The sequence below is a fragment of the Plodia interpunctella genome, chromosome 23, assembly GCF_027563975.2.
Source record: "Plodia interpunctella isolate USDA-ARS_2022_Savannah chromosome 23, ilPloInte3.2, whole genome shotgun sequence".
Lineage (NCBI taxonomy): Eukaryota > Metazoa > Arthropoda > Insecta > Lepidoptera > Pyralidae > Plodia > Plodia interpunctella.
In genome coordinates, this window is record NC_071316.1 from 1,387,208 (window position 1) to 1,408,102 (window position 20,895).

A 20,895-nucleotide genomic window follows, 5' to 3' on the forward strand; every position below is an offset into this window, starting at 1 on the left:
TTTGATTACAGAGATTTCTTTAACTTGTGCTTCGGTTTTCGTGATAGAAACAACAAATGTTTATTTACCTCGACAGTGTGGAGGTCCTTCCTGTCGTACTTCCCTGAAGGGTGTTTCTCCTCCTTGTACTCGTAGTGGTACTCCCGAGAGCCCGCCCCGCGGCCCAGAGAGTCTAGCTTGCTGCCTTTCGGGAGTAGTTCGGATTTTATCATATCTGCAATAGAGATTTAAATGTAAAATTATTAGTTTATTCTAGTCATATTTCTCATTGTTACGTCGGCAAGACGTAAAAACTTTAGTTAAAAAAATATATTTGAAGTTTACAATAATTTTGCTTATTATATGACATGGATGCAACTTTAAGAATTTGAAGTTATCACGTAAGTAATTATTCGTTTGTTTAGGGCGCGACATTGCTTATACTACTGAAATACTTTTTACGGAATTGTTCAGTGTTGAGCGCCTAAGTACTCTGGTTCGTTCTGCGTCCCCTAAGACTTTGTTGCAACAATAAGAAATTGAATTTCTCACCGAATTGTTCGTCGGTGTAGGGCGCATTGCTCCTACTGCTTGAGTACTCTTTATACTCTTTCTGCTTGCTATACGACTTGGTCGCCATCTCGCCCTTCTATCTGTAACAATTAAATATTTACAGTAATATTTTAGACGGTGGCAAAAAAGGCGCCAAAATATAATCGCCTACTATTAGTTCAAAATGCGCTGAAAGAACATAGTAATACTTTTCTTATTTTTACACATTGTTTTCTCGGCAATAGTCATTCCATAAAATTAAAAAATAAATACAGCCACTCTGAGAAATAAACAACAAAATAATAATATTTAAAACTGCCATTTTGACCATAAATAAATAAATTATGGTCAAAATATATTTTTTTATTTCGCCCAGATATTCCATTAATTGTGGTGTGTGCTCCCGCCACTGGCAGATTTACCAATGAGCTGAATAGGCTAGAGCCAAGGACGGCAGATTGAGACGACCACATAATCTTTCGAGGAATTTGACGTTTTTATACTACGTATATTTGTTTGGTATATTTCGATTGCGGTGCGAACGAATGATATGATAACTTTCGTTAAAGAGTGTTGAAATTAGTTAGCGCGATTTCCCTAACTACTTACTGGTCGAAATAGCAGCTCTTGTGCCTCCCCGATGTGGGGCGGCAAAATTACCTACAGGTGGCAATTGTGTTAATCCGTCACTGGCTCCCGCCTTAGAATAGGACCACTCCATAAACTCCCGTATTTGTGCACACTTGCCACGAGCAAAAAATACGTGTAGTCTTTTACTAAATAAATAGTTTATTTCTCGGAAAAGTGATTTATTAAACATTAGCTGCGCCCCGGGGCTTCACTCCCTTGGGAATGTCGGGATAAAAAATACCCTATTAGTTATTCCAGGTTATATTCTGCCCGTGTGCCAAATTTCATCATATCGGTCCAGTAGATTTTGCGTGAAAGACTAACAAACATACACACATCCTCACAAACTTTCGCATTTATAATATTAGTAGGATATTATTTATTTTCTCTTCCCAAGCTTCAAGTCTTAGATACTCGACATCGAATCTAATGTCTAGATTTAGATAAGACGCCATATTTGGCGGTGAAACCGGACTCGTGCGCAGGTGCGTGGGAAGCTTCACAGATAATATAGCACGTTGATATGTGATAGCTTGGATTGCGTGAGTGTTTGGACTCGAAACTAGGTACTACAGGGGTAACCTGTAGGGTTTTATGAAGGTTATCTGTACTGGAAGTTTTATACCTAATCTGTGCTAGAGGTGATTGAATGGAAGGGGTCTCTCCCAAACTCGCAGGTTCCCGGTTACATTCGGAACTGTGGAGCCACGAGGCCCGGTGTAATTTCATCACAGAAAAAAACAATTTTGTAGATTTTGCTGTGATTTTTTCGACCGGACGCCTGTCCGACGTCACCCTCTTTGGGATTAAGTCGGGACTGTTTTAAACGAAAAAAAGGTAAATAAAAAACGGTTTATTAATGAACAGTGTCACAACTAAATATTTTGCATTTGATAGGTAATGTAAGGCGATCGAGTTTCTAAGATAAATTAGCATTACATTACAAGTACCATTAACACGTAGAAAGTCGTGGGCGAAAGCTAGTGTTGTAGTAATCTGTAAAACAGGACAGTTTCGTAAGACTTGGCATTTAAGTTGGCCCTGACACAGTGAGAACCACCTAATTTGGCAGCAAGGATAAACGTGCATTCTTTATGGGTATACGCCTACTTGGTTATCGACTGCGAATAATCGAGTTTTTCCCCCCGACGACGTATAGTCAACAGCACATCAACCTACCCAAATTCATTGCAAACTCGCCGCTATTACCGCGCCGCTCTAAATTCATGCAGGGTAGCTTGATGTGCTGTTGTCTGTACGTAAACAGATGGTTTAATTTTTGTCACAAGCTTTTATTGTCGTCATGTAAGCAATGGTAGCAAGAAGGGTAGGCGTCAGGCAGACGGCCGGTTGTAAAATTACATTTATAGGCTATCATGAAATCTGCGATTGAGAAGTAGCATTCTGATTAGATCCGTTTTTCAGTTAGTGACACTATTTACTTATGTCTCTAGACCCAGAAGGCCTACCACGAAATATACAAACACACTTACGAGGTGTATTTGTGTGTGCTTTCCATTAGCTGTCTCTTTTTCTCATATCGTGTACGCATTGAGTAAAAAAAAAAGAGAGAAATTGTAGACGCAATGACGTGCTCCGTGTTTTATGTTTCATGGTAACCCCCCAGTTGGGATACTTGTCGCAATGTTTTAGACAACAGATCTAGTGATAAAGGCCAAGGTTTCAAGATGATTTGATTATCAATTGATGTTTAAATTCCTATGACAAAGACAACACAACACACCTCTAGTTAATAGAATTTTTAATCACTTCTTTTTGAAATAAACCACCACCTACCGCGTAATGCGCCGGCGCCACACATCTTCAATCTGTCTACCAACTGACAACGAAAACAAATCACCATATTATGTTAATAAAAGGATTTCCTATACGCCATTTTGTAGTCTTAATTTTATCACAGACATTCAATGAATTCTAAAAAAACTTCCTTCCTTGTACACATAAAAGGAATCGCTAATGAAGTAATGGAATGAATGGGTAATATTTTGCACACAAAACCCATTTTCCATCATTTCCAATTAAGTATTTAATTATTTTAAAGGCTATATCATCACTGTCACTGGTCACTGATAAACTAAAACAATCAAGTTACAATATTGCGGGTATGTGGCATACTTAGGATAAGTACAAATATTTTTGAGGGTACAAAATCTATTTACCAAACAGCTCCTTACTTAAAAAGGAACCAATAGGCTGATCTACTCCAAATCACGCCATCAAAGTTTTCTTTGACCAAAGTAGATAATAAATTATTTTTTTAAATCCCTTGGGTCCACAGTCTCGAAGTAAATCAGTAGGCCAAGCTGATCTAATTTGGCTCGGAGATTACATGCCCCTGTGGCTCAAAATGGTACCAAGTACCTTGGGAGTGGTACTTAGTACCCTCTCACTACTCCGAGGCTATGATTACCTCGACCCCAATTTTGGTACTGCTTTTTGCATAACACTAAAATCATATTACTTGATTTCAATTTCATCGTGTATTCCAAGGGTCCCAAGTTCAAATCCCGTCAATGTTGCAAAACATTGATTATTATTTATCTTTTTTATTAGTCCATAATGCATAATATTGCTCAGCAAAAAAAACCCTAACTCATATATTAAAAAAAAAATAAAAACAATAATTTTATTTTTGTTGTAAACTACAAAATCCTGAATCGCGCTATCAAAGTTTTTTCGTCGACACGCATAAGAACAAATTATTTAGCTGTCCTCGTGGGGTCAATCGCTCCGAGGTAAGCCAGCCTAGTCAAGCTGGTCAAAGTTGACTACTCATTCAGATGTACCCCCTTAGGGAGTAATTTGGGCTCAATGATGCAAATCATAACGACACACGCCCTCTGGAGAGTGATGCATTACCTCAACAGGTTAACTCGACCCCTTTTTGCCCCCGTGATAAAAAGGGGTGTTAAATAAAGTATTCTGTTATTTTTTTTGTTGAAATAGAATCAACATTGAAAATAAAAATATCTCTCACATGTATTCTATTATTATATAAAATTCGGTATGTTTTTATTTCACGGCTAAACCGCTAAATCGATTTTGGTGAAATGTGTTACATATACCTATAACCTGAGCTCAAACATTGGCTACTTTTTTCAAATTTTCATCCCCTAGAGACCGTGAATGAGGGGGGTTTGTATGACAAACGCCCCGATAAATTTTGCCGCGGGTGGAGCTGCGGACAACGGCTACTTAGTTTAAATTTTTTTAAAATATTTTTTTTATTTTTTAAAAGAAAATAAAACATAAATAATTGCATTGTCAATCAAAAATGCCACCCCGAATTGTACCCGGTTCAAAAGTACCCATAACGCTAGCTGCGTTTCCTTGTTGGATAGCAATTTATAAGCCTTTGAACAAAGTACCATCCGGAGGTTTAAATTATTAATGTTGATTGAACCCGATGTTGAGCCCCATTAGATTGAACATTGAACTGTACCTAACTGTGCTTGACTAAACTGTCCAAAAATAAGAGTACTTAGGGATAAAAACACAAAAGACGAACATATAACTTTTCTAGGAATTATTTCTCTGAACGTGACTAGTTTGGTGTGACTGTGTCATCACTGCGCCTGTGACTCAGCACCCTCAATAAAATTCACTGCGTTTGAGAAGTTAAGAGACGATATTTGAACTCCTTCAAAATCGACCCACCCCGACCCAAGCAGTTTAGCCGCGAAAGTGTGACAGACAGACTGAATTTACAGCTTCCTAAAATACAGACATTATCTCGGTCCGTTTGGAGATTTCAATGATTTTTTTCATATTGAATTTATCAAATTAGCCATAATCAAATCATCAAAGCGAATTCTTTCTAATTCTATAGAAATTTAACAGACCGCGTCTACTCCAGGCCCTAACGAACACTGCTCCGCGTTAATATTAATAATTAGGACAACTCTTTGAAGTGGGCCTGACTGTCGCAGTTATTTTTAGAAGCAAAATAACTATAGTACAGTTGTGGCACGAATTACAAATTGTCAAAAAGAAAACAAAAACCAGTAAAAAAGACAGTCTCGTCTCATGTCCAGTGTAAAGGTCCACAATGTAATACCTGGCTCATTGCCCCATTGGATGGCTAAAGAAATCTTTTCAAATCAGATATGAACCGGAACGACGATCACATCCACTCAAAGTAATACGTCGATCCAATTCATTGATAATTTATTTTGTTTCCATACCCAAAATCCCCCGTGGTCTCTAAAACGATTGGTACAAACTAATCATTATTTTTCAATCGTATTTGTAATTGTATATGCAAATTATTAAGTTATTACGAAAAATACTACATTATTTTTTTAAAACAGACTTTTAAATACAAGTAAGTAGGGATATTATAAATTAAATAAATAAATTTATATATGTGGACAAATCATGGGAGATTCACAGAATTCCGACGACTGTAATGTAAATCAACGTACTACATCGCGTAGTTTATATATTACCGAGGTTTTTGTTACCGCAAGAAAAAACTGGCAGTGTATGCTGAATTTGCCAGTTGAGGCAAACTTTTAGACGACAGTGTATTTATTCAGGCAGCGCAATGTTAGTGGCTCCACTTCTGTATTTTCTTCATTTTCAGATCAGTGTTTGAACAAATTACAGGTACCACAGCTATTAATAAACGAAAATAATTGGTTTTAGCTCTTATCACATGGTTTTAAGGTATAGTTTCTTAAAACTTTCGAGTAGGCGTGAAGGATTGGTTATGTGGTGAGGTTGTGAATTGTACGTGCACACACCTTTGTTGAAATAAATATTGGTAATGATTTGGGCACCTTTTTATGGGCATTTGACTTCGACACGAAGACGTCATCGTGAAGAAAAGGAAACGATAAGAAACAGTTACTATCTAAAATAAGTATTTCACAAAAGTATAATTTTAGGCACATTATTGTTGTGTCCGCGTAGTAGACACGTTTCCTGGACTTTGGTCCAAGTGAAATAGTATATAGACTGCCGAGGAGTTCCCTCATTGGGTGCTGATCCTGGATGCACCATTAAGTTATGCTTGTCATAACATTGCATTGTCATGGATACTGCTACAAGGCATATTTTACTATGTAGCACAAGCGGAAGTAGTTGAAATTTTACTTGCAAGAAACTTAATACCTATAACATTATTGAGATGAGATTTTGAGTATATACTTAGGTTGCAATAAAATATATATTATATACATGATACTTATGAGAATTACAATTATAAATTATTAACAATTCGCCAAACTTTGGCGGGTTCGCTATACATTGCTGGTTTTTCATTGCGATAAATATAAGCTCTCATATAAAATACGCAATGTTTTCGCGTCGGCATGTGTTCACTTACAGTTCGGCGACAATGTGGAGCTGGCATAAAGAATGAGTATAATAAAAGTGGAATGAAAAGGCAGCTATACAAAAGGACGGCCTTATTAATAGCACCACAGATAGCATACATTTGTATGCAAATAGTGCACCAGTCATTAGTATAGGAGATGCACGAATCTTAATAATAAATTGGTCCGTTGCTGTAAGGAATAAATATGTGTCACACTAGCTTTTGCCCGAGCCTTCGCCCGCGTTTAATTCGTGCGTCCGCTCATAACTTATTATCGTCAACATCTCGGGTTCTAAGCAACGTATCGCGATGAAACATATACCAGATTTTAAGTTAGACCATATGTATACAACGTGATTAGCGAACAAACATACAGACAGAGAAAAATAAAAAATAATTGTTTTGGTTTCTATTAGTCCCACAACGACCCCCATATTGACGACAATGGCCTCGGTGGCGCAGTGGTAGTGCTTGCCTCTGAACCGAGAGGTCCCGGGTTCGATCCCCGGTCGGGTCATGATGGAAAATGATATTTTCTGATTGGCTCGGGTCTTGGATGTATTTGTTATAAAATATAGCATCGTTGAGTTAGTATCCCATAACACCAGTCTCGAACTTACTTTGGGTCTAGCTCAATCTGTGTGATTTGTCCCAATTTATTTATTTATATTTATTTTTCTTTAAGATCTCATAATATATGTACTGACTGACATAGCCCACTTACAGTTTTATTGTACCTATGTATAGATGGTGGGATGTTTGTATTATAGGCACGATCTCTTGTGACACGTGTCATACAACTTTATCTATATACCCTCCGTCCAGTCCTATATGGAATGGTGCGTTATTATAACTGAGAGGCTACTATAAAACATAAAATTCGTGGCACGTCATTGCGTCCATACGTTCTCTTTATTTTAACCCCCGAGGCAAAAAGAGGGGTGTTATAAGTTTAACGTGTCTGTCTGTGGCATCGTAGCTCCCAAACGGATGTACCGATTTACGTTTAGTTTTTTGCGTCATATTTAGATAAATTTATCCCGAGTGTTCTTGAGCCATGTTTCATGAAAATCCGTTAAAAAGTTGTAGCGAAAAAGAGACAGCATATGGGCGTTAGTAACGTAGTGTTTGTATGATTTGTGGTAGGTCTTCTCTCATACAAACTATACAATATTCGAGCATTCACGTCAACACTGTATGAGCTCAGAAATAGTTCGTAGCCAGCGACTATCAGCAAAATAACCACTAATTAGTCTACAACATGTAGTTCAGCAAAAAGGGCAAAAGATTTAGTCGGAACCGGCAATGCGTGTGTCATGCCCTTAGTATTACATAGCGTACATCCATAGACCGCATCTCTATTTGCTTGTGCAGTAAACAAGTTTATTTATTGACAAATTAAAAAAAAACTACTTTCAATACTCACTCACTTCGCTACTTTTGAACGGCTGAACCGATTTTGATTAAACATATCTAAGAACCATCGCATAAAAATCAGCTATCAAATAAAAAGACCGTATCCAAATCGTTTCACCCGTTGATGAGCTAAGGTGCCACCAAGGTGCCACGTACACAGACAGATACACTTAACGGTCAAACTTATAACACCCCTCTATTTGCGTCGGGGGTTAAAAACACTATCTAACGGTGCGGTTGTCCCAATGTCACCATAATATATCCATATTATCAGCATTACCATAGTATGTCACCGCCTGACACAAGCCTCCATAAGGCTTTATGCGTGGGCGCACGTTACGTCACCCATTCACTACTGCGCCTACGCAAGATTATAATGTTGATGGTTAGTATAGTGTATTTACATTCTTTACGCCAAGCTGGGTTATAAAATTATTCTCAGGAGTAGTAATCTTCAAAAGCTTTTACCTATTTAACTTCCAATCTCAGGTAGAATCTTGTAAGTCAACGAGAACACGTAGGACTTTTGTTCCCAACGAGGGAACTCGTCAACGGTTTACTTCACACACGGATATGACATTTTTGTCACACATTGAATGCAATAAGATCTTTCTGACAACAATAAAAGCTTGTAAATATGTCAAAAATATTTTTGTAAAAATTAGATACTACTTACTTAAAGCATTGTTTTTTTGTTTCAAATTACAATGTAATAAAGTTTTAATTAGATTAGAACAATTCGATTGTTGAATTGAGCCGAATTCGATAGGATTGGTTGGATTAGGGGTGATATTCTTATATTTATGGATTAGGGCAGGCTACATAATATCGTGCACTATGTATCAGTCATAATTCTGTTTTAATTGCCTACGTTAGGAAGGCTGCAGATCACAGTCGCATTTAGTTTTTTTTTAACTAAATTAGATCAATAAGCTACAATAGATGTAGGTACTCGTACCTATCAATATTTTAAAGACATATAACATTTTCATACAAATTGACATGACAAGTGTTACATAACGATTGTATAAGGCAAAGGTATCAATTTACATAATGAGTTTTATTAAAATAGACCTTGAAAACTGTGTATAGTAAATCTGTGTACATAACTTAACAAGTAACAATAACTTAAAAATTAAATTATAATGTTCAAAAGGAAGACCTAAACTTGAATAGCTGGAAGTATAGGAAGTAAAATTCGCCCCCGAAAAAATACGTATGGGATACTCACGCAGGCGAAGCCGAGGGCAAAATCTGGTTACTCATATATAAGATGACTTAACAGTATTAACATGACTTAACTAAACAACTTAACAGTATTACATAACATAACAGGGCTTGTTGGTCTGATAAGAGAATAGCATTTGCATAGCAATTTATGATATGCAATGTATATGCAATATGGGAGCAAAATGAATGAGTCTATTTAAAATCATTGCAAATTAGTCACTATTGACTTCACATGGAGTTTCATGTAGGGTAACTAACTTGACATGCGGTGAACTGTACTAAGGTCAAAATTCAATACGGTATACCTATTTTATAGATTTAGAAAGCACGCGATATTTATATATTTTTTTTTGTTACTACTGGCCATTATGAATATAATCTGTTGTTATTTTGATCCACGAAAACTCAAAGTTTTAAAACTAGAACTCCTGATTTGCTGCAGTTCGATTTTTAAATACCTAAGTACCTATTTGTGTGGAAAAAAAATTCTATACCCGAATCGTATCCAGCTCGCAGAATACAATATAAAATATAGGTAAGTACAAATAAGAAAATAGTGTGTAACTTGAGAAGGAAACAAAAATAGTAATTCAAGTCTAAGTCTAAGTATCTAATACAGGTACTTTGGGCACTAGCACAGAAACCAATTCAAATGAAAAATAATACTGAGCAGACGGTCAATCGGTATCTTTTCCTCGAAAAATGTCTATAAAGAATTCAGTTTGAGTCACTTTATCACTTCACAGTCTCCATGAACAGACGGTCTTATCCAACACAAGTTAACCGCAGAATCCGCCGATGCACCCTTGACCGCTATTCGTCTTACAGCATGACATCATCCATTCGACTCCTTTGTTTTCGTTTATTTTCGCACATGCCTCTCTTTCACTCCCCGTTCGCGGTCTTTCTTATCAAATAAAAATAAACGCCCAAGGCATTGCTGTTATGCCGGCTTCACACGGTCGTCGAACAGTTTGCCAAAATTTTGCGGATTCGTACATTGCTAGATTTTGCGTGAACGAGTAACACACATCACACAGGTAGTGTACTGTACATCCTCACATATTTTCGCATGTATAATATTAGTAGGATGTATGTATGTAGGTACGGTCGGCTGCAAAAGTCCAGTCAAACACTTAATTCCTAGGAATTAAGTGCAAAACTTTTAAAATATGTATCTATTCTTACCTTAATGGAAGTGGCTTATACGACTGTTATTATATAAATGTTGCTAATATTAAATACTCGTTCAATACTCATACGAGTATTTATTTGGATTTGGCTGGATCAAGGTTTAGTCAATAACAGTTCCTGTAAAAATATGGTTTCTTCAGTCCAACAGTGGTCCAACTATATACTATTTTAAATGCACAAAATCCGAAAACACACATATAATATAATCACAACAATCAATATTCCGCATAAATACCGCTTTAACATAGCATTGGTAAGAATTATGGCTTTATAAGGGATCTATTATAGAATCCACAATCATTCGCTGGAATATATATTATTATAGGCAAAACATGGAGCTAATAAAATTTGAATTTCGAAGCGATCCAAGATGGCGATGAGGCCATCGACTGTCCATTAGCATCTCACAAACGCTCTTTCATCGCTAATGAATTACTCACCCCAGTGCGAGAAATATTTCTGCGGTCGATTTTATGCAATGCGAATGTAAATTTAACGGAAATAATACTTTTATTATTTGCGTTATTGTTGCAGTAGAATTTGAATGGATCAGTCTTGTCGTGTTAACACTGCATAAAAATGGCCTATTTCCTATATTGTATTTTTTTTGCGTGTTTAACAACTGTGACGTCATCTTCCTTCACAAACTCTTCCGATCGGTCTTGGGAGATTTCTTCATCAGATTTTATTTGAATAAATCGTCATACAAACAGTCCTTATTTCACTTTTTTCTATTCCTATCCATATCTTGTCTTTATACAGCAAATATCGTCAGAAATTGACTTCCGTCAGAACAATATTGCTCTGCTCAAATCAAGTCTGTTTGACAAAACAACGAAATATTTATTTATTTATACTTTCGTTATAAATTTATTTTTAAAATGAGTTTTTATTTTGATTAATGAATGATTTTACCACTGTGCATTTACGGGTATACTAAATTGTTATTGTAATGAAATAAACTTTATTTAATATAATATTACACAAAATATACAGTTACATTATGATATACTGCAGTTGCTTTGATTTTAGAGTTCATATGGCCATTTCAAATAAATATATTTACATCAATTGTAAATAATTGTATTTAATCTTTGCAAGGCAAGAAAATAAATGTAGATGTTCCAGGAATCTTGGCACATATCTAAACGGGCTGACAAACGACTTCCTATTTTGTCTGAGCCTCTGAGGACATCGACTGGTTTCCTCGATCGTTAGTGACCAACCGGTCGAGGCTAGGACTACAAAAACATTAGCTAACTGTTGCAGGCCATTTTGTTTCAACCGAATAATAATTGATAAAACACTGGTACCTCTCAGTTTATGATAAATTCGAGCAAGATTTAATACTGTTCCAATGAGGTTCAGTCCACAGGTACTATGCCAATACCGCAAGCGCATTGCCCTAATAAAATGTGAGTTATATTTCGCGTCCCTTTTCACGGAATCACTCATAGCTAGTGGATGTGCACAACTAGTGAAAGAACCAATTCAGTAAGTCTGTAGTAACATCAATGTTGATTAAACATTTGTAACTTTGTATTGTATAAACATTGAGTTATTATTGTATAAACAAAAGTTTGGATCGTTTTACATTTTGACTTGAATAAAATTTAACACATACTTAGGTACTCGAAAAAAAGAAAAAGGATGTTTTTCCCTCTCAACCACCACTTCACTCAGGAATATATTGCAGAAACAATAATTTTAACCTTCGTTAACAACAAAAATTAATGTACCATTTATTCACAATTTAATAATTAATAGCGACAATTGACAACGTGATGTCATATGGGAGCAGGTCCACTTAAACTGGATATTTTGGGGTCAAGTTCATATTGTTGTTATCTGTTCGCCAATACGAGCGGCTTATTGCACTCTTATTGGCTAAGGTCTCGGACTTGAGATTATCGTGACGTGTTTACGAGCATTTATAAAATGGCAGCAGATAAAAGTATTTAACTTACGGCAAGTGTATATTAAATCGAGTTCAGAGAGAGTCTACTGAGAATCTAATGAACTTAATTCGTTCTTCTCTGAATCTATGGTTCATTAAACCGCACTAATCGACCTATATTAGTCTTTATTAGACTCTTGGCCGGAAATCAGTAACGCGTTCCAGCAATAGAAGTTTTAATTAGAGATAACTCAAAAAAGTCTGGAGCGCGCTCGGCTTGATGTTAAACATTTTTCGTATTGGCCGGTCACGGAATAGGTGACCAAAATCCAGATCTTCCAGATTTGTTAATATTTACACTCAATATTTTTACTCTTTATACATTATTAATATAGTTATCAAATGTGCGCAATATCTTTTATAGTTATTGGACAAAATATTAATGCAAATAAAATAGGAAATACAAAATGTACCCGTGGGTAGATGAGTTTCAAGTACCCGCCCACCGCTGCACTACTGTGTCCTAAATTCAAATCGATACGGAAAATATTACTGGCCAGCAACCAACTCAGTGACCATGAGAATTGGGCAATATAGTAAAAGTATATTAGAGTAATTTAGTCTTAGTACTGACTGCCATCCAAATAGGCAAAATCCTAGCTCGTAAATTACAACAACGTCATTAACTGATCTTAGCTGAAGTTTAGCTAATCGTCAAGAAGTGCATCAATTCGATGGGGACCAAATAATTGAAACACAATTTTACAGTTTATAAAAATAACTTCTCTTTTCGATTTGATCGTCTGTCGATGTTATTCAGACGCAGCTAACTAGCACAAATTAAACTGACTGCAATCGAAAATTCTTTTAATAACACCAAAACTTTATTTTTACCGACACGCAAATCGCTCCAGATTTAAAATGTGCGAAGGATGAATATAAATAGTTTTATGCTCGAAAAAAGCAATAAACATACATTGTAGATCACGAACTCGTTCGTAAAAATATGTATTTATTGTTTCAAAGATATATTTTACATTCTGGATAAAAAAATTATTAGCAACTAACTATTTAACCCTTATAAAGCCGTTATACAACTATAAGCAATTTATTGCAAAGTCAGGTATTAAAACTTTTTAATTTATCATTTAGTAATTCTTATAAGCCATGCTAACACAGTACTTGGGACAGTTAGTAGTTAAAACGTACGTAAACATATCAATTAATATTTTTTAATATAAGAAATATTATTGCGTCGTAGAAATGCGTCAAGAAAGAAAAATCTTAACCAATTAATTACCTATATGACGTCACTACACGTCTTATTATAAGTAATATAAAGAAATCAATTAACAATTTGTTACTACTCGGCTGTTTCTAATAGCTTCTGAATAAAAGATAATTAAATGCCAGCTATAAGTAAACAATATTATTAAAACTTTCAATTTGAATTATTCTCAGAATAAATGAGTCAAGAACATGGGTGACGGTGACTCTTCGCCTGAGATAAGGTAATTTTAGCATCTATGGACAGCAAGGATATGTATGAAGATGATCCATAAATTTATTTTATTGGTTTATTTTATGAAATAGCAATTTAGTTATTTATCGTTGACTTTAAAGTTGGTTGTTAAAGACATTACTGGACGAAATAAGTTCTACGCTAAAGACCAATATCTGTCAATACTTATTTTTATATGGTAAACAAAAATATAAAAGGTAGAGGAACTAAGATCAGTACCTACCTAGAGGTCATAGTAATTTGAACATTTTTTTTTTTTCACTGAAAATAAACATGAATTACGTGTGTACGTCTGTCTGTCACGTCGCGGTCGTTAAAACTTAATCAGTTGCCAACCGAACTGGACCCAACCGACAAAAATAGTCCGGCGGATGTGCGAACTAACAAACCTACACACCTAGGCAAGCGTCGTCGTACTGGTACACAGGAAGAAAAACAAATCAAAATGTAAACTTCCTAAAATCCATTTGTAGTGTCGCTGTAACCCGAAAGGTGTAGACAGTACTGTAACCCGAAAGGTAAAGGTAAGGTAAGTAAAGGCGAAGCTCTGTATGAGAGTATTTATATAACTAGGTACCTATACCTACAATCGAGACAAAATAGAAAATAAACACATAACGCACATGGTGTTTCATATTTTTAAAACGGTAAAAAAAATATTTTATAACTACTCGTATTGTCTGTCTATAATGTGGAGCCGACCCGTGTTTTTTCAATTTGTCGCAACACATATTCGTTGATTGGTAAATATGAAGAAAAAAAACTTGATAAAATGCCAGTTATGATTTATGAACAGAACAACACTGCAAAAAAACTGTGCATCAGTGGGGTTGAATAGAAGCAACGACTAAATCTATATTTATACTAGAAATATATTCATAGCAATATTTAACTTCTAACCATCAGTTTAGGTACTTAGGTATTTTCTATTTTGCACGTGATCTCGCGTTGTATGTGATGTAAACGTATTTGTTTAAGCCGACACCTACACAGCAAAACTCAAGGAGATTCGCTTCGTAAATTCATGAATGGATGATTGCATGTCACTCGTATTTAATGTTTATTATGAATCCCATATTGCTTTACCTAGTAACTTGGTTGCTGTATTAAGTGTATTTAAATTAATCAAGATAAAATTTTTCGTGTACTTTCGTAAGTTAGTCTTGTTTTTTTTGCCAAAGTTGTGAAATACGTTACAGATACAGTATTACTCCCCCCCCCCCCCCCCCACGGCGTAGACAGAGTCTAGAGTTGCGTAACTCGAAGGTCTCGTTTAGCTATATGGTGGGCATATAATTGGAATTGAAGATAAAATAGTGAAATGGTAATGGAAATTAACTAAGCTATTAGAGTGTTTGTGTATTGAAAGGTCTAAAATGATGACATACCTGAAAAAAAGCGGCGGTAAAAGCAGTAAGTGTAAAAGCAGCGGTTATATTACTTACAGCTGTATAAGGAAGAGATATATATTTAGCAGTATATTTTGCATTTGCAACGCTATTTTGACAATAAACTAATGCATGAAACGTATACGTGTTGTTATTTCAAGCAATCGATTCATACATTTGGCAAGGAAACAATCGCAGCGCACAATTCGTGGAAGTGTGAAGGCAGTGATTTGGTCTTGGCAAATATAAATGTCAACCATCAATACTACAAAGTACTAGTTACTATTATCACCAGACTTCGCTGCCGTGGGAAACTTCTTCATAAAGGATTGCGGTGGCCGCCTTTTTCTTTTTAGTTTATTTACAACTGTGTCTTATAGAAAAGTATAGTATTTTCTTTCCAATGAAATAAATTATCTATGTTTGTTGCAAAATATCCTGTGGTATTTATTTTAGTTGTAAAGTAAAATATTAAATTAATAAACGAAGCGATACATAAAATGATGTACATATCCTTACATATTATAAAGAAAGTCCTAAACTATGTATTAATTTAAAAACTACATGCGTTTTAATGGTGTTTTCACCAATAGATATTGTGATCCCTGAGAAAGGTTTAGGTGTATTTTTACCCGAGCAAAGCCGGGATGGACCTCTAGTTAACTATACAATTAAATATGCCACGAATCAAGACTTAGAATAACCGAAGTGAAGCTATTAAAATAGTAATAAAGAACACGAAGAATACCTAACAGATACAGCAAATAAAGGCAAGGTTATCTGAACGTCTGGCCTCAAGACACTAACACGCCTGACTGGTTTATTTACATATATTTTGGAGTCTCGTGGATACTGGCTAAAAATATTCTTAGAATGTGCGAAACTCTTTGCTTGACAGAGTTTCTATTTAAAAAAGGATTTTATTTTTAACACAGGCGCTAATACAACACCTTGTGGAACTCCACTTATAAATATTTCGAAAGAGAATTAAATATTTAAGATTTTGAATAAAAAAGTGACGATATTTCATGAACTCAATACTATAGTATAATTAAAAATAAAATAAAAGCTTTTTCTATTTTATTTTAACCGGAATCTTGCCATATGGTTGGTAAAGTTGATCTGATAAATTAAATTCACATCACGTAGGCCACGTAAAAAGCTTGTTCCCTCAATGTGCTTTTGCAATTGTCCTTTTTGCTTTATTATGTACAAACCCGGGTATATTTTTTCTCTTTGATGATCTATGGTAGAAACACTCTAAAATAACCCGGCCATGTATGAAGCGAAAGAGATCTGACTGGGACTGTAGCAGGTGAAAATCTAGAGTCTGCTCTGCCTAATCCCTCGAGAAACAGGCATGATAACTGATGTGTGTAAAATAAACGAATGTACAAGACAATTAAAAAATATATTGAAGCTTTTCATAATGCAATTTTATTAGAAAGTATCAATTTATATGATTAACATAATAAGCCAAGAGCAGTTGTGTAAACTTCAAAGGATCTCGAATAAGATCGAAGGCAGTCTAGACCAGGTACAGTTGTCAGCGCAATAACAAAATTAATTGCAATTCGATCTCTATTACCACCGCATAAAGGTGCCGGGTAACTTGCCATGTCGACTGTACCGGCGCTTCCTGGCTGAGTCAGGAAAGCCCAGTTGGCACCGGTATCAGGTAGACCGAAATAGATATAGTAGCTGATATAGGTAACACGTCAGTCAGGGCAGGTAATATTTGGCGAGGTGTTACGTCGGATGTGGGTTGTGTGTGCTGACATAATAGACATAACTAACAACAATTTTAGATAATACTGTACGTACCTATAAATTCCGATATCATCGGATAATACGTTTCTGAAAGAAAACATTACCCATCCGCTAATATTGTGGCGAAAATTTGTAAGTTGTTACTTAGGTATCAAGACGTTATTTATTGTTATTGTAATTGCTAAACTTTTCATTCACATTCAAAAATAAGTATTTCATCATAACAATACGCAAAACAAAATGACTTAATTCGACCAATTTAAAAGCAGGCTATTACATCACCAAAGATGTCCAGGGATTGCTGCTGTGAAGGATTAAGACACATTCGTATTCCGAGAGCATTTTCCATGCACATAGTGTAGTAATGACCTTTTAAGTAGCTGTTCCAAATCTGCTGGCCTTGACTTGTAGCCAAATAATAAGGAAAAGATCTTGAGAATCAAATGTTAATGTTCCTAGAATTATGAAAAGCAATGACACCTTAATAACTAGACAGTTATGGATCCTATAATGTCAAAATCCATATAAAATCGGGTATTTAGGCTACATGAAAATGCAGACCTTAGAGATAGTAACAACAAAACAAAAATTTGATACTTGTAAATCTAGGTAACACTCAAAACTATAAATCATTGCTCACCTGTTTATGAACAAATTGATGTTGTACTAACAGTATTAGTCTCTTAGTTTCAAAATAGAGAATTCTGAGCCGTTGACCTACCATTTTCATTTCTAGCTCTCATTTTTGAGTATTCCTATGATCCATGTCGATGGACGAGGCATGGACGCTCGCCAAGTATAATATTAGCGCCAGGACTGATGTCATCGCTCGCTGCACTGTTTACACTCGAAATCGAAATCGTATTGTTTTTACAAGTATTTGCGGACTGCTAGTAGAATTCGGAATGACTGGAAGGAATGCTAACTGTTGTGATTAGGATGAGATTTTGGATCACTTTTTATGGAACTGTACCAATTATTATTAAAACTTCTAAAATCCAATGTTTCATGGCTTTTAACTACCTATCTGTTAGATGTAAATGAAGTGCATTCTGTCAGAAGTAAAATCATTTTTAGGTGTCATTTTTATGTGTTTTTATTATGAATGTTAATTACGTTATTTGTGCCGAGATTTTTGGTTTTAGACATCGAAACACAAGTGACTTAATAGTAAAATATAATCTCGGACCATATTCAATTTCCTTAAACAAAAAGTTGCATTATTACAGCTTGGATGCAAACAATTTTTTATAAGCATTAAAAGTTAAAAAATGAGTTGCAAATATTCCGATCATTACTCAAGAAAGTTTATGGGATGACTAAGTACATTTTGCAAAACAAGTAAAAATGTTACAATGACTGCATCGAATATTGTATGATGGTAATACGCTGACGCACGCCTTGTGGTTCTTTTCAGAAAGCCACAGAAATAGCTGTGAGCTGTGTAAACGAGAACAAGGCCTCAGCCAGATTCAGAATCCAGGATTTGTTTACCTCGATATTATGTTATTCATCAGTATTACTGAGTATTGCTGATTAACATAATATATGATTAACATAGTAGTTACTTTTGTGTACAATTATTTTGCAATTTAGGGAGACTCAGATAGACCGTACCACAAAAGAAATCACGTTGCAATATGAGATACTATCAATAACAGATAGGCCACATTGATTGTAGCGACGTACGCAGTGGTACGAACTCTGCTCAATGTTTAAATTTTGGCTACGGGAAAAAAGGTTTATACCCCGATATATATAAAGGCCAATTTAGGGAATTGGAAGAGGCTCAATAGTTGAGTATATATAAGTTTGTCAAATTTTTTGCCAATTTCTGATTTCATTCCAATCTAGGAATTGCACATTAACCTCTTCAATGAAACGAACTCAGAAAAGCGTAAATAATAGCGTACATCGTGATGTACCTTCACAGCTTTTTTAGAAGAAGCATTTTCACAACAGCTTGGAAGAAGGGGAGCCCTTTGCCCAGCAATGGGACGGATTAGGTCAAACAAAAGTAATTTAAGTTTAATTATGAACTGGACCATAGCACAGCATCCGATATCTTCTTCGACCGTCATTATTCTCCATCCACCTTCAATAACATAGCTATATTTATCACAGTTTTAGTCGTCAGAAAAGGGTCAAACAAGAGCGCTGGATCTTCATAGTATTCAAGCAATTCCATTGCCTATAGGCATTTAACGATACTACATTTATCATCTAAATAAGTGGTGTACGTAATTTATACAAGTGATCTATTATGTCGAACGTAACTAGCTCATTTGTTACCTTATTCCGTGGGTTTACTGGTAACTGGCAGTTACATAGTTACCAATAACGACCTCAAGATCTCAGTCACTTCACCCACACCCGCGCGCCCTATGCCGTAGGAGTGACCAGAAAGAATTTTAGTGTAGGACGTACAATAAAATTTATAACGCTATTGAATATTCAATAAGTCGTTATAGGACAGAACGTATGGACTATGTTTTCGCCTTGTATGGGCAGTAGTATTAGTAAAAAAAAAGAATTGATTCATAAGCACCTTTACATCCTTATATAAAACGTCCTCTGCCGCGTCTGATAAATTTTCAAACAAAAAACAAACTTTTAATTTAAATACCATAACAAATACTATTAATTAATGAATAGCTTAATAAATCCTGTTGTAAGGTCGTGTAATAGTCGCAGATGCTGCACATATCAGTACGTATGCTTTTCAAAATTTAATTTTATATCCCATTCCTATACCTAACTAATAAATAAATGCGTAAGTAAGTTTGCTTGAAATTTTGTAGGGGCCTCAACGCAGACTGATTACTCTTTTATACCTAGTCTTGTAGTCGTCTACTTTTATAATAGAAATTGCAAATAAGAAAAGTAAGTAAGTACAAACTACCTATTCTGACAACCGTGGAATAGAACAAGATTTTACTAATACAGGTAATGTAATTCTTCTTACCTATATTCAACAAATAACGATCGAAGAACCATAGTTAATGTCACATTGAATAATAGGCGACATTGATAAAATTTAATTTACAGTTATATCTACATAGGTACTTACCTATTACGAAAATATTGCCACAAAGATACATACCGTTTTATGTAAAGATCCTCCAAACAAAACGATCAACACAACACCAAACACACAGTTGAATAAACACTAATATTGATTTATTTCATTCTATACCACTTTCATACAATTATTTTACGATATAGGTATCGAGTTTGAAATTTTAAATTCGTTTACAGCGCGCAAAACGTACGCGCACGAAAGGCGATGGCGCGCTCTTGACTTGAAAAGTTGAAACAGCGCGGGAAAACATGAACGGAAATATCATATATCGTAGGCGCATGTTGAGACATATAGTTTTCTCTTTCGCTCTGAAGGAACTGCAAATGAAGAAGCGAAGTAGAAAATAGGCATAGAATGAATTTTCCAATTTTCTCATGTCATTTTGTAATTCAAATAGAATAAACAATTCAAAGATTAAATAGATAGATTCAATTATAAATAAAAATACATTGAACATTGTAATTATAGAAGTATTTTGAATAGTAAAATTAATAAGATTACAAATTATCACATATCGATCACCAACGTCCATACCACGTTGAATACACCGGTTCTCGTCCGATCACCGAAGTTAAGCAACGTCGGGCGCAGTCAGTACTTGGATGGGTGACCGCCTGGGAACACTGCGTGATGTTGGTTTTTTGATGGTATTTTTTATAAGCTTTTTTATGAATGAATGTTCAGTAAATGTTGCAACTAAATTTTGAAGCAGATTCTTGGTATCTTATGAGCCAAACTCAAGACATGCCGACGCGAATTCATGAACATTGCGTAGTTAATATGTGTGCTTTTATTTACCGAAATGAGAAACCAACAATGTATACCGAATTCGCCCGAGTTTGGCGAACTGTTTCACGATAAAAATGATGCCGGCTATGCGTATACGTACGTGCG

At 35.3% G+C, this 20,895-nt stretch overlaps 1 protein-coding gene and 1 non-coding gene across 5 annotated transcripts in view; one reads left to right on the forward strand and one right to left on the reverse strand.

The window, feature by feature from the left end:
• The window catches only part of LOC128680243 (uncharacterized protein), a 32,808-nt gene extending 12,574 nt beyond the window's left edge, over window positions 1-20,234 (reverse strand). For 3 of the 4 annotated variants that reach the window (XM_053763269.2, XM_053763267.2, XM_053763270.2), the window contains exons 1-3: window positions 20,023-20,234; window positions 532-632; window positions 69-214 (exon numbers count right to left, since the gene is read on the reverse strand). In XM_053763269.2, the coding sequence (XP_053619244.1) occupies window positions 69-214; window positions 532-619 (234 nt within the window). In that variant the 5' untranslated portion in view covers window positions 620-632; window positions 20,023-20,234. Of the gene's footprint in view, window positions 1-68; window positions 215-531; window positions 633-2,958; window positions 3,236-20,022 lie in introns of those variants that run through there. The other variant, XM_053763268.2, reaches the window with a different exon arrangement.
• Window positions 20,235-20,521: 287 nt separating this feature from the next.
• On the forward strand, window positions 20,522-20,640 carry LOC128680283 (5S ribosomal RNA). The gene has a single exon (XR_008405842.1). It is a non-coding gene; the product is annotated as a 5S ribosomal RNA (ribosomal RNA).
• Window positions 20,641-20,895: the final 255 nt, after the last annotated feature.